Raw genomic sequence first — 14823 nt, 5'->3', positions numbered from 1 at the left:
GTATTGCCAGGACCGACAATTCATTATAGCCGTGAGTATTTTTAAATTACTTTTTTTTTCCTTTAGAAATGTAATTTTGTGCAGGGACTGTTGTAAACATGGAAAACATGCACCACTTTACAGGCATACTATAGACAGCCCCCAGGTACAAAATTTTAAGGAATATTTCACTTTTATTGTTTCACTTTAAGCATTATTAAAATCACTGCTCCCGGAAAAACATCAATTTTTAAAACTTTTTTTTCGCATTGATACATGTCCCCTGGGGCAGGACCCAGGTCCCCAAACACTTTTTATGACAATACCATGCATATAAGCCTTAAAAATTTGCACTTTTGATTTCTCCCATAGACTTTTAAAGGGTGTTCTGCGGCTTTCGAATTTGCCACGAACACCCCAAATTGTTCACTATTCGGCAAACAGATGAACACCCAATGTTCGACTCAAACATTGTGCTCATCCAAGGTTGTCACAAATTACATAAAGGGTGTTGATCCATAACTTTTCTTGAGCTTCCTTGTCTTGCTGGAAGTTGCTGAGCTTTTCCCCCCTTGCATACCTTTCCTCTTAGGCCCCTTTCACACGGGGCGGATCAGTAATGATCCGCCCCGTGATGATCTGCTCGCTCAGCGGGGATCGCTCCGTTGTCCCTGCTGAGCCGGCGGGGACAGGGCGGTCTTCACTCACTGTGCAGGGACCGCCCTGTCAGCTCTCCGCTCTCCTCTATGGGGATCGGATGAGCACAGACCGTCTGTCCGTGTTCATCTGATCTGCTCTGCAGACGGATAGAAAAATAGGATTTTCCTCCATCTGCAGAATCAGACAGTTGCGGAGGCGGACAATAGCGGGTGTCTGCGGATGTTCATCCGCAGACACCCGCTATCCCATAGGGATGCATATATGTCCGTATTTCATCCACAAACGGATGGATGAAATACGGACATACTGTCCGCATGTGTGAAAGGGGCCTTAATCTCATAATCCTTGACACTTGATTTTTCTATTGCTGAGTAAGAAACATTTCTCTGGTGTCTCGAACAAACTATATCAGTGACTCATATAGCTCTACCACATCAATGGCAAAGCTTTGGATTTTTTGCTAACTGCACCAAATCTTTCTAGGCTAGTACCCCACAAACCACTCATTAGTGCAGTCTCCAGACGTTGCAGTTTACACCTTCTGCTTCCTTTCACGTTCCTGGTGACTCTGCTGTATTTCCCTTAATTGTTAAAGCTTGTACTACTTGAGTCCAGTTCTGATTTAAGCTCCGACATGCATTTTCCCTGGCTGACCATTGTGTGTCAGATAGTCTCTATAAAGGTAGAATGTTGGGCATAGATGATAAGTGTTCTTGTAAAATCTCCCATCTGTGAGTGGAAGAAGTAAAAAATGTATAAAGGTACTGTAGGAGACTGCACAGGCTTCATTGCAACTTTCAGCAGCATGGTTTCCTACTAGATTTAAAGAGCGTGCAGAGCATGGAATGTACACAGCAAGTTGGTTTCTTTATAGAATTCTAGCTTGCAATCCTCTATAATGACCAGACATATTGCTTGCATTGTCATATGACTGACCATGACAGCTGGCAATATCAAGGCCATATGACTTAAGAGTGACAAGGACCACTTCAGCCAGTTGATCCAATTTGTGTCCAGGATTTGGAATGAAGTGTAGAAAGCGCTCAATTGGTAAACCATCTTCCTTGACATACCTTAAGATGAAGGCCAGCTGATCCATGTGGGAGCTATCAGGTGTTGAATCGACACTGATAGAATAATACTTTGCAGTCTTTGCCTCCTGAATTATCTGCTTTGTAACATTATCAGCCATAAGCTGAATGAACTGATCACATGTAGCAAATGATAGATAAGATGTAACTCCTTTTCCTGTATTGCCATAACAAGCAATATGTTCAGCTAAAAAAAGTCTGAAAGAAATTCAAACATCATCATGTAGTTTCCATTGTGTGGAACCAAAACAGTAATCTTTCCCTCTGAAAGCATGCCCTAGATTGCCAAGTGCCTTAACAGCAGCAACAACTCTTTAAAACATTTCTCCAATATTGGATTTCATCGGAAAGCTTTTTTGTAAGTCCCTCATCAATTCGTCCCAATATACATGTTCTTGCTTTTAAAGCGAGCATGCAGGATTTATGTTCAGCTAAATACTCATTTTGATTTAATCTCTATGCCATTTTTTCAGTCATTGAAACCACTCTCTGCGAACTGGGATTTGCCATCAAACAAGTGGTATGGAGCACAAAACAGTACTCCTTTGCTTTGGGAGTAAACCAAATAGCTCCTTTGTTGTTTCTCTCCATTAAAATTGTTTTTTTTTTTCAAACAGTTTTTTTTAGTTAGCACCCTAGCTTTGTCAGCATAGAACCTTATAGACTGTATGAAGTCCAGATTCTGTTTTTGTACTATTCCATGTTTAGCCACATAGTCTTAGGTATAATCATTTAGAACACATTCAGCAGGGTCAGTGCTCACTCCTAATAGTACAACCTTTTGGCCTTTGTAACGCCCCGGCAGTTTTCCAGGAATTTATTAATGATGTCCTCCGAGATTTGTTGCAGTTATGTGTGGTGGTTTATCTTGATGATATCCTCATATTTTCCAAGTCCCTAGAGAGCCACCACACAGATGTCTGTCGTGTGCTTCAGAAACTTCAGAGAAAACAATCTCTATTATAAACTGGATAAGTGCGAGTTCCAATGTGAACAGGTTAAATTCCTGTGCTATGTCATTTCCACGGCTGGTTTTTTGATAGACCCAGAGAAACTTTTGGCAGTCCTACAGTGGCCTTGACCTGTGGGTTTACGTCCTCTGCAGTGTTTCCTGGGCTTTGTCAATTATTATTGGAAGTTTATTCGTAACATCTCGTCTCTGGTCAAGCCCCTGACTGATATGACCAGAAAGGACGGTAACCCACAGAGTTGGTCTCCGGAGTCCATTAAGGCCTTTGAGACTCTCAAGGCTGCCTTTGTTTCTGCTCCTGTGTTGGCACATTCTGATCCTACATTGCCTTTTATCCTAGAAGTTGATGCTTCTGAGACTGGAGTTGGCGCCCTTCTATCTCAACATCCTAAGCCCTTGTACACACGGTCGGACATTCTGACAACCAAATTGGTTGGATTTTGTCCGAAACTGTTGCATACACACGGTCGGGCAAAGTTGTCGGAAAATCCGATTGTACATAACGTGATGACATTATTTCGTTACGATGGGACTACATTCAGGCTAGTAGCCAATAGCTTTGGTCTAGGAATTTGATCTGAGCATGCGTGGCACTTTGTTCGTCGGAGTAGGCTACACATAATCGGAGTATGTCCGATCGGAGCATTTCGTCTGAAAATTTTACCGGCAAGTTGGAAAATTGGTATCCGACGGAAACAGTCTGATGGAGACCACACACAGTCAGAATATCCGACAAAACGGTTCGATAGGACACATTCCGTCGGAATCTCTGACCGTGTGTACAAGGGCTAACTCAGACAGCTCTATGCATCTGTGTGGCTATTTTTCCAAGAAATTGTCACCTGCTGAGTGCAATTATGAGATTGGTGACAGAGAGCTGTTGGCGATCATTTTAGCCCTGAAAGAATGGAGACATCTCCTTGAAGGTACCACTGTGCCGATTATCATTCTTACTGACCATAAGAATATCACATTCTTGTCTAAGGCTAAGCTCCTCTCTCCCAGAAGGGTGCGGTGGGCTCTTTTCTTGTCGAGTTTTAATTACATTGTCTCATTCTTACCCAGTACTAAGAATGTAAGGGCTGATGCCTTGTCACAACAATTTTTCTCCACTTCCAAGTTAGATTTGGTTCTGGTTTCTGTGATTCCTCCTGATCGTATCCTGGATACGGTTCGCACCAGTCTTACTTCTCCTTTGGGTGACAAAAGTCTTGTTGCTCAGGTCCATGCTCCTCCTGAGAAACCTTGTGACCGCTGCCTTGTCCCAGAGTGTCTCCGTACTGTTGTGCTCCAGGCTTACCATTCTCCCAAGGCAGCTGGCCATCTTGGGAAGAATCAACTCATTTGGGCTATTTCCCAACAATTCTGGTGGCCTAGTCTAAGGGCTGATTTAACTTCCTTCGTAGCTGCCTGTTCCGTGTGTGCTCAGAATAAGACTCCACGACACTTTCCAGTGGGCCTCTTACAACCCATACCCAATGGAGAGAGGCCCCTGGACCCACCTGTCTATGGATTTCATTGTGGAGTTGCCCAACTCCCAAGGAAATACCGTTATCCTTATGGTGGTTGACCGGTTCTCAAAGATGTGTCATTGTGTTCCACTTAAGAAGTTGCCTACTTCTAAGGAACTGGCTTCCATTTTTGCTTGGGAGATCTTTCGCTTACATGGGCTACCCAAGGTGATTGTCTCGGAGAGGAGCAGTCAGTTTGTCTCCCGGTTCTGGCGAGCCTTTTGAGCACAGTTGGGAATTCAGCTTGCTTTCTCTTCTGCGTATCACCCACAGTCTAATGGGGCCGCAGAGCGAGCCAATCAGTCCTTGGAGCAATTCCTACGTTGCTATATTTCTGACCACCAGGCCTATTACCATGGGCAGAGTTTGCTCACAACAGTGCCTTGAATTCTGCCTCCCGATTGTCTCCATTTATGGCGAATTATGGTTTCAAACCTTCCATGTTGCCCCGATTCGCTTGTTCCACAGAGTATTCCTGCATTAGAGGAGCATCTCCGTGGTCTTCGTTCCACTTTGGTACAAGTCCAGGAGGCTTTGTGTCATGCTAATGATAGGTACAGACTCCATGCTGACCGCAGACGCCTGCCTGGACCTTCCTACCAGGTTAGGGACAGGGTCTGGCTGTCATCTCACAGCCTCTGACTTTGTGTTCCCTCACTGAAGTTTGCACCTTGGTTTATTGGGCTGTATCCTTTGCAGGATTAACCCAGTGGCTTCCGCGTTGGACCTTCCTCGTAGTATGCGCATCTCAAATGTGTTTCATTTCTCCTTATTGAAACCGTTGGTCTGCAACCAATTTACCACCTCGGTGCCACATCCTCACCCTATACAGGTAGAGAACCATGAGGAGTATGAGGTACAATCCATTGTTGACTCTTGTAGGTTCTGTGGGCGCATACAGTACCTGGTGCATTGGAAGGGGTACGGTGCGGAGTAACGCTCCTGGGTTTCATCCTTGGACATACATGCCCCTGCCCTCCTCTGTGATTTCCATAGACGTTTTCCCCTCAAGCCTGGTGGTCCTCCGAGGGAGAGGGGTCGTTGAGGAGGGGGTACTGTCAGGGCTGTCTTAGCACTTCCTTCTCTGGACTGGCTGCTCAGCTGTCGGCTAATTGCCAGCTCTCAAACCTGCGTTACATCAGAGGGGGGCGGGGTCACACATACGTCATTGGGGAAGCCAGGCTTCCCCACTTGCATCAGAGGGGGGCGGGGTCAGGTGATGGGTGGCCCCGCCCTCCTCATATAAGAAATGGCAGGCTGCCGGGATCCCGCAGTGTCTCCGCCAGTGGATACAGAGGAAGGATGGATTGACTGCGCTGCGCTGGACTGGAGGGAGAGATCACCCGTCGCTGGATCAGATCAGCCATCGCTGGACCCCGAAGAGATGATCATCTGTCGCTGGATAGCAAGAGTGGATTACCACCGCTGGAATTTATTTTATTTTTTTAATAAAGGACTTTTTCCAAAGTGTGTTTGTCTTATTTAACAATTTTTTACACTTTCTTTGTGAAATGGTAGGGCTACTTTTGTACCCCCTTACCATTTCAAATGGGGGGGTGGGATCTGTGGGTCCCCTTGTTAAAGGGGGCTTCCAGATTCTGATAAGCCCCCACCCGCAGACCCCCAAAACCACCGACCAGGGTTGTGGGGATGAGGCCCTTCTCCACATCAACATAGAGACATGGTGCTTTGGGGGGGAAGCCAAAGCATCCTCCCAATGTCGAGGGCATGTGGCCTGGTTCGGTTCAGGAGGAGGGGGTGCTCTCTCGTCCCCCCCTCTTTTCCTGCGGCCTGCCAGGTTGCGTGCTCAGATAAAGGGTCTGGTATGGATTTTTAGGGGGAACCCCACATCATTTTTTTTTTAATTTGACGCGGGGTTCCCCTTAATATCCATACCAGACCTGAAGGGCCTGGTAATTGAATTTGGGGGAACCCCACGCTTTTCTTTATTTTTTTTAATCAATGACTTTCAATGACTGTTCTCTGTAATACAGGAGCCGACAATTCATTATAGCGGCGAGTGATTTTAAATTACTTTTTTTCCTGCAGAAATGACACTTTGTGCAGGGACAGTTCTAAGCACGGGAAACATGCGCCCCTTTACAGGCATACTATACACACCCCAGGTACAAAATTTAAAGGAATATTACACTTTTATTGTTTCACTTTAATCATTATTAAAATCACTGCTCCCGAAAAAAACGTCCGTTTTTAGAACTTTTTTTTTTGCATTGATACATGTCCCCTGGGGCAGGACCCAGGTCCCCAAACACTTTTTAGGACAGTAACTTGCATATTAGCCTTTAAAATTAGCACTTCGATTTTGAACGTTCGAGTCCCATAGACTTTAATAGGGTTCTAAAGTTCACACAAAGTTAAGGTCTGTTCGCAGGTTCTGGTGCGAACCGAACCGGGGGTGTTCGGCTCATCCTTATCCCTAAGTGAAAATGTCCAAATTGGCCCCAAAGTGTCAATATTTTGTGTGGCCACCATTATTTTCCAGCACTGCCTTAACCCTCTTGGGCATGGAGTTCACCAGAGCTTCACAGGTTGCCGCTGGAGTCCTCTTCCACTCCTCCATGATGACATCATGGAGCTGGTGGATGTTAGAGACCCCGCACTCCACCACCTTCCCTTTAAGGATGCCCCACAGATGCTCAATAGGGTGTAGGTCTGGAGACATGCTTGGCCAGTCCATCACCTCTACCCTCAGCTTCCTTAGCAAGGCAGTGGTCATCTTGGAGGTGTGTTTGGGGTTGTTATCATTTTGGAATACTGCCCTGAGGCCCAGTCTCCAAAGGGAGGGGATCATGCTCAGCTTCAGTATGTCACAGTACTTGTTGGTATTCATGGTTCCCTCAATAAACTGTAGTTTCCCAGTGCCGGGAGCACTCATGCAGCCCCAGACCATGACACTCCCACCATCATGCTTGACTGTAGACTTTGTACAGTACTCCTCACCTGTTTGCCGCCACACAGACTTGACCCCATCTGAACCAAATAAGTTTATCTTGGTTATCTTGGTCTCATCAGACCACAGGACATGGATTGCTGGAAAAATTAAACTGTTTGCGGGCTTTCTTGTGCATCATTTTTGGAAGAGGCTTCCTTCTGGAACGACAACTATGCAGACCAATTTGATGCAGTGTGCAGCAATGGTCTGAGCACTGACAGGCTGACCCTTCACCCCTTCAACCTCTGCAGAAATGCTGGCAGCACTCATACGTCTATTTCCCAAAGACAACTGCTGGATATGATGCTGAGCATGTGCACTCAACTTGACCATGGCGAGGCCTGCTCTGAGCGGAACCTGTCCTGTTAAACCTCTGTATGGTCTTGGCCACCTTGCTGCAGCTCAGTTTCAGGGTCTTGGCAATTTTCTTATAGCCTAGGCCAGTGATGGCGAACCTTGGCACCCCAGATGTTTTGGAACTACATTTCCCATGATGCTCCACTACACTGCAGAGTGCATGAGCATCATGGGAAATGTAGTTCCAAAACATCTGGGGTGCCAAGGTTCGCCATCACTGGCCTAGGCCATCTTTACAAAGATCCTGAGAGAGTTCTTTGCCATGAGGTGCTTGAACTTCCAGTGACCAGTATGAGAGAGTGAAAGCGATAACACCAAATTTAACACACTCGCTCCCAATTCACACCTGAGACCTTTTAACACTAATGAGTCACATAAAATCGGGGAGGAAAAATGGCTAATTGGGCCCAATTACACAGATAATGCCTGGCACAGTGGTGTCTCATCCATGGTGACGGGTTTATGTGTTCCTCTCTCTGGTTCGAAACAAGGGGGGAGGATATGTGGCAGTGGGACCCTGTGCTACCTGGGAGATTGCTGGTTTACGCCAGATTTTGGAGAGAAAGGCATGCTGAGCTATTTAGTTGTGATCTTGCTATGGCTCAGGGCCCCACCCTACAGACAGGAAGTCTGTGCAGGGGAGTCAAGTGGACTCCCATTCCTCTGCAGGAGTCGGAGGCTGCATGGGTGCAGCCAGAGCATGCATGTCTGCCGGAAGCTGATGTACTTTGTGACAGAGCAGCAAGACGCTGATCGGGAGTAAGCTAGGAGAGAGCTTAACTCTAGGAAACTCTTTTTGTTCTAAGGAGCAGACCTAAGGCCTAGGCTACATGCCTGAAGCAGCCGTGTGGCAATAACGTAAGCCAGGAGGAAGAAGCCTTTGGAGTCTGTAACATACAGTAATGGTGGAACCCCCTGCATGGGATACTGATGTATTTGTGAACCTTTTGTTTGTTTCACCAGGTCCTTAAAATACAGTCTTGGACTGGGGTACTCACTGGAAACGCACCTACCGCTTGAGTCTGATCACCCCAATCTTACAATATATATATATATATATATATATATATATATATATATATATATATAATATATACTCTCTCTCTCAGGAATGGATAACCAGCTCCAAGTATGTCAGAGCCAGTCCAGACCAGTGGCGGCTGGTGTTTTTTTTTTTTGTTGAGGCAGTGGGCAGCTGCTCCTGTGTCCTCTCCTCCATCACAGTGGCTTCCACCATGCGTCTCCTCCCCTCCTCCTAGGAATCTAATAGGATCGCCTGTCTTTTCAGCCAATCGGGTGACAGATCTCGAGATCCGCTTCCCGACTGGCCGGAAGGAGAATCAGTGTTACAATAGTAAATATGAATTTGCTATTGTAACTCAGTGGGCTCAGTTCACAGTACTTGCTCCCCAAGCCCACCCTATTTTGATGCCTATTAGAGTCTCTAGCTCTACTCAGGTGCTCCAAATAAAAACACCCCCCACCATTGGTATCCATGCATCTGGCGTCCTGCAAGTGGCCTGGAGCATGGATAGGAGGGGCGGTGCCCATGACCCCTTAATGGACAGGCCACCCCTGGTCAAGACACCCACATTTTTATTTACGTAAATACATCCTGCCTAGGTAGAGCCCTACCACTAGCTGGGTGGATCATTAACCGGTTCCCAACCAGCGCACGACGATGTACGTCGACAGAATGGCACGGGCAGGCATATTGGCTTACAGGTACGTCTAATCTTCAATGCCGCCCTGCCATCGGGAGCGCGCCGCCGGTGGCGCGCTCCCGCGCTGGTCGGGACCCCCGTGAGTCCGGTCGCGGGACCCGCGGACTCGTTCGCCGCAGGCATACCCGCGATCGTCTCACGGGACAGCTGAATGGAGGAAATGCCGTGTAAATAGCATTTCTCCATTCTGCCAGCAACTAGTGACGCTGATCTCTGCTCCATGTGATTGGAGCAGAGATCAGTGTTCACTAAATGAAAGCCCAACCCTCCCACAGTTAGTAACACACCCCTAGGAACACTTAACCCCTACACTGCCACCCACTGGTTAACCCCTTCACTGCCAGTGTCATTTACACAGGAATCACTGCATTTATATAGCAGTGATTACTATATAAATGACAATGGTCCCAAAAATGTGTCAAAAATGTCCGATGGGTCCCGCACAATGTCACAGTCACAATAAAAATCGCTGATCGCCGCCATTACTAGTAAATAAAAAAAAAAAAAAAATTATTAATAAAAATGCTATAAAACTATCCCTATTTTGTAAACGCTATAACTTTTGCGCAAACCAATCAATAATCGCTTATTGCGATTTTTTTACCAAAAATATGTAGAAGAATACGTATCGGCCTAAACTGAGGGAAAAAAATGTTTTTTTATATATTTTTGGGGGATATTTATTATAACAAAAAGTAAAAAATAATGCGTTTTTTTCAAAATTGTCGCTCTATTTTTGTTTATAGCGCAAAAAATAAAAACCGCAGGGGTGATGAAATACCACCAAAAGAAAGCTCTATTTGTGGGAAAAAAAGGACATCAATTTTGTTTGGGAGCCACGTCACACGACCGCGCAATTGTCAGTTAAAGCGACGCAGTGCCGAATCGCAAAAAGTGGTCTGGTCTTTGACCAGCAAAATGGTCCGGTCTGTAAGTGGTTAATGCCCAGGAAAACACAACTTAATGTACAGCTCTCAGGTGGTTTCCCTGCAAAGACTGACCTGCAAACAAGGTCTGTACGTTCATTCATAAATACATCTAAGTTGAAGCATCATTTCCAAAGAGCGTCCATTCACAGAACGCTATGCATCCTGGGTTGGTAGTAATAGGAGTTCTGTGATTGGTGGAGAGGACAGAAGGGGGTGGGCTAGTGGCGCAACTTTTCTCAGTAGCAGTGGCTGATTTGCAGCCGCTCAGGGCAGTATCCATTGGCTGTGAATGAGGCACTGCAAGGAAGGCACACGGTGGGATACCCGGCATCACACGTGTATGTTTTCCCTCCATCCCATATACTAGACTTCACTTTGTGTCGGTGACAGGGACTCTTTAGAAAAAGTGTTAGCAACGAGTTGTGCTGAGCGTTCACCTGTCTCCCGTTGCTGGGTGTCCGCTATTGGTGGAGGGGGAGCGGTGTGTGCAGTGTATGAGCTCCCATTGGTGGAGAGGAGCACGGTTCCCTCCCTGTGTGTGTGTGGTGGGAGGGGCTGTGTAGCGCACACTGATTTCCTCGCAGTGTGGAAGTGATGACAAAGTCCATGGCTGACTTACCCGTGGTCCCTCTCCTCTGGTGCTGTGTCAGCCCCGCACTGAGAGCCGTGCTCATGTGAAGTCCGCTCTACAGCCCCGCACTGTCCAGGCGTCATGGCCAAGTTCCGGGTATCTTATGAGTACTCGGAGGCCGAGGACAAGAGCATCCGACTGGGCTTATTCCTCATCATCTCCGGGGTCGTGTCCCTCTTCATCCTCGGCTTCTGCTGGCTCAACCCGGCTCTACAGGACCTCCAGGGAACCACCGCCAACTGTACCGTCCTGTCTGTACAGCAGATCGGGGAGACCTTCGAGTGTACCTTCACCTGCGGCACCGACTGTAAGGGCACCTCTCTCTACCCATGTCTACAGATCTATGTCAACAACTCCGAGTCCTACTCCAGGGCTCTACTCCACCAGGACGAGCAGCAACTCATCACCAACCCCAAGGTACGTACACCTAATTCTCACCAACCCCAAGGCACTCCTCATTGCCAAACCCAAGGTACGTACACCTAGTCTCCACTCATCACCAACTCCAAGGTAGGTACACCTATCCTAACTCATCACCTACCCCAAGGTAGGTACTCCGAATCACCAAGATAGGCACACCTAATCCTCACTCATCACCAACACCAAGATAGTAGGTACACCTAATCCTCACCAACCCCAAGGTAGGTACACCTAATCCTCACTCATCACCAACCCTAAGGTAGATACACCTAATCTCCACTCATCGCCAACTCCAAGACAGGTACTCCATTCACAACTCATCACAAACCCCAAGGTAGGTACACCCATATCTTCATCACCAGCCCCAGGGTAGGTACACCCAATTGTCAATCAGCTCCAACCCCAAGGTAAGCACTCCCAATCATCACTTAGCTCCACTCCTCGCTCATCTCCACTCATTCATCTCCTCAACAACTCCAAGGTAGGCACTCCCCCAGTCATCACTCTTCTCCACTTCTTAATCATCTCCAAGGTAGGCACTCCACTCCCCATTCATCTCCTCATCACCAACCCCAAGATAGGTACACCACTCCTCACTCATCACCAACCTCAAGGTAAGCACTCCCAATCCATCACTGATCTCATCACCAATCCAAAGGTAGGCACACCACTCCACTCCTCACTCATTACCAACCCCAAGGTGGCAACTCCACTCCTCTCCTCATCACCAACCCCAAGGTGGCAACTCCACTCCTCTCCTCATCACCAACCCCAAGGTGGCAACTCCACTCCTCTCCTCATCACCAACCCCAAGGTGGCAACTCCACTCCTCTCCTCATCACCAACCCCAAGGTGGCAACTCCACTCCACTCCTCTCCTCATCACCAACCCCAAGGTGGCAACTCCACTCCACTCCTCTCCTCATCACCAACCCCAAGGTGGCAACTCCACTCCTCTCCTCTCCTCATCACCAACCCCAAGGTGGCAACTCCACTCCTCTCCTCTCCTCATCACCAACCCCAAGGTGGCAACTCCACTCCTCTCCTCTCCTCATCACCAACCCCAAGGTGGCAACTCCACTCCTCTCCTCTCCTCATCACCAACCCCAAGGTGGCAACTCCACTCCTCTCCTCATCACCAACCCCAAGGTGGCAACTCCACTCCTCTCCTCATCACCAACCCCAAGGTGGCAACTCCACTCCTCTCCTCATCACCAACCCCAAGGTGGCAACTCCACTCCTCTCCTCATCACCAACCCCAAGGTGGCAACTCCACTCCTCTCCTCTCCTCATCACCAACCCCAAGGTGGCAACTCCACTCCTCTCCTCTCCTCATCACCAACCCCAAGGTGGCAACTCCACTCCTCTCCTCTCCTCATCACCAACCCCAAGGTGGCAACTCCACTCCTCTCCTCTCCTCATCACCAACCCCAAGGTGGCAACTCCACTCCTCTCCTCTCCTCATCACCAACCCCAAGGTGGCAACTCCACTCCTCTCCTCTCCTCATCACCAACCCCAAGGTGGCAACTCCACTCCTCTCCTCTCCTCATCACCAACCCCAAGGTGGCAACTCCACTCCTCTCCTCATCACCAACCCCAAGGTGGCAACTCCACTCCTCTCCTCATCACCAACCCCAAGGTGGCAACTCCATTCCTCTCCTCATCACCAACCCCAAGGTGGCAACTCCATTCCTCTCCTCATCACCAACCCCAAGGTGGCAACTCCATTCCTCTCCTCATCACCAACCCCAAGGTGGCAACTCCATTCCTCTCCTCATCACCAACCCCAAGGTGGCAACTCCATTCCTCTCCTCATCACCAACCCCAAGGTGGCAACTCCACTCCTCTCCTCATCACCAACCCCAAGGTGGCAACTCCACTCCTCTCCTCATCACCAACCCCAAGGTGGCAACTCCACTCCTCTCCTCATCACCAACCCCAAGGTGGCAACTCCACTCCTCTCCTCATCACCAACTCCATTCCTCTCCTCATCACCAACCCCAAGGTGGCAACTCCACTCCTCTCCTCATCACCAACCCCAAGGTGGCAACTCCACTCCTCTCCTCATCACCAACTCCACTCCTCTCCTCATCACCAACCCCAAGGTGGCAACTCCACTCCTCTCCTCATCACCAACCCCAAGGTGGCAACTCCGCTCATCTTTTCAACGTAGGGACTCCAATGACCACTCATCTCCACTCCTCATCACCAACCCCATGGTAGGGACACCACTCATCTTTCGCTATACCTCACCACCAACTCCAAGGTACATCATCACTCATCTCCTCCCCCAAAGTAGTCCTCATCACCAACCACAAGGTACACCATTACCACTCCTCATCACCAACCCCACTCTTCTCACTTATCACTCAAAACCAACCCCAAGGTACATCAATCACTCATCACATTGCCAACCCCAAAGTTGGAACACCACTCTTCTTATCATCATTCATCACTACCCCCAAGGTAGGTACACCACTCCTCTCCATTACCCTTCATCACCAGCTCCAAGGTACACCATCACCTCCTCCCCCTCTCGTCACCAACCACAAGGTACACTGCACTCAATGCCACTCATCAACAACCCCAAGGTACACCACACTTGTCACCACTCCTCATCCACCCCAAGGTAGGGACATCACTCATCTCCTCATCACTCAACACCAATCCCAAGGTACACTACACTGATCACTCAGTCAGCATCACCCATCTCATCATTGTTCATCAACCTCAAGGTAAGCCACACTTGCCACCATTCCGCATCATCAGTCATCAACAATCCCAAGGGGCACTACTTATCACTACCCCTCATCACCAACTCCAAGGTACATTATCATTTATGTTCTCCCCCAAGATAAAGACACCAGTCTTCACCAGTCCTCATCATCAACCCGAAGGTACACCACACTCGCCAACAACCCAGAGGCACCACTCATCACCAACCCAGAGGTACCCAGAGTCACCGCTCATCATGAACCTCAGGCTACCCCACTCATCACTACTCAGCATCCCTCATCACCAACCTCCATATACCCTGCCCATCCTCGCTCATCACCAACCCCAGGTACATCTCTCATCCCCAAGCCATTGCTCATCATGAACCCCAAGCTACCAGCCCCAAGGTACATCAGTCAGCAGCAATCATTATCACCAATCCCCACGTTGCCGCACTCCTCGCCACTCCTCATGATTCATCTCACCATATTCACTCTGCACAGTACCATGGTGATTCCATTCCAGTGCCTGATCTGTACCTTCATCTGGGCCGGATGCTGCAAAGTGACTCTCGTTTATGTTCTAGTGTGGAGGACTTGAGGTCACCACACCCCCTACAATAAGATTGTACTGTCTCCTTTAACATGCCCATGCACTATACAATCTGATTGTACAATTTCCTTTTAGGGTGACCATTCACTAGACAATGTGATCAGTCTCCTTTTTAAGATGGCCATTCACCTTAGAATTTAATTGTGCAATCTCCTTTAGATGTGTCAACAACTATGTAGGAAAGGGCTTGCATGACTGGATACAGATGAAATGGCTGGTTTAGGTAGGTCTTCGTATTACAATGTTTTATTAAATCTAATGGTGGCCATAA

The 14823-nt window shown here is 48.1% G+C and overlaps 1 protein-coding gene across 1 annotated transcript in view; it reads left to right on the top strand.

Annotated features, from left to right (window-relative positions):
• The first annotated feature begins 10731 nt into the window (after positions 1-10731).
• KCNMB4 (potassium calcium-activated channel subfamily M regulatory beta subunit 4) overlaps positions 10732-14823 on the top strand; it is a 109014-nt gene continuing 104922 nt past the window's right edge. Inside the window, exon 1 of the mRNA XM_077468754.1 lies at positions 10732-11222. Coding sequence (XP_077324880.1) covers positions 10887-11222 — 336 coding nt within the window. The 5' untranslated portion in view covers positions 10732-10886. The remainder of the gene's footprint in view (positions 11223-14823) is intronic.

This window comes from Lithobates pipiens, unplaced genomic scaffold (genome assembly GCF_037356315.1).
Source record: "Lithobates pipiens isolate NorthernLeopardFrog02 unplaced genomic scaffold, aLitPip1_a1.2 Scaffold_8, whole genome shotgun sequence".
Classification (NCBI taxonomy): domain Eukaryota; kingdom Metazoa; phylum Chordata; class Amphibia; order Anura; family Ranidae; genus Lithobates; species Lithobates pipiens.
The sequence above is the reverse complement of the archived record's forward strand: the minus strand, read 5'-3'. Positions and strand labels throughout refer to the sequence as shown.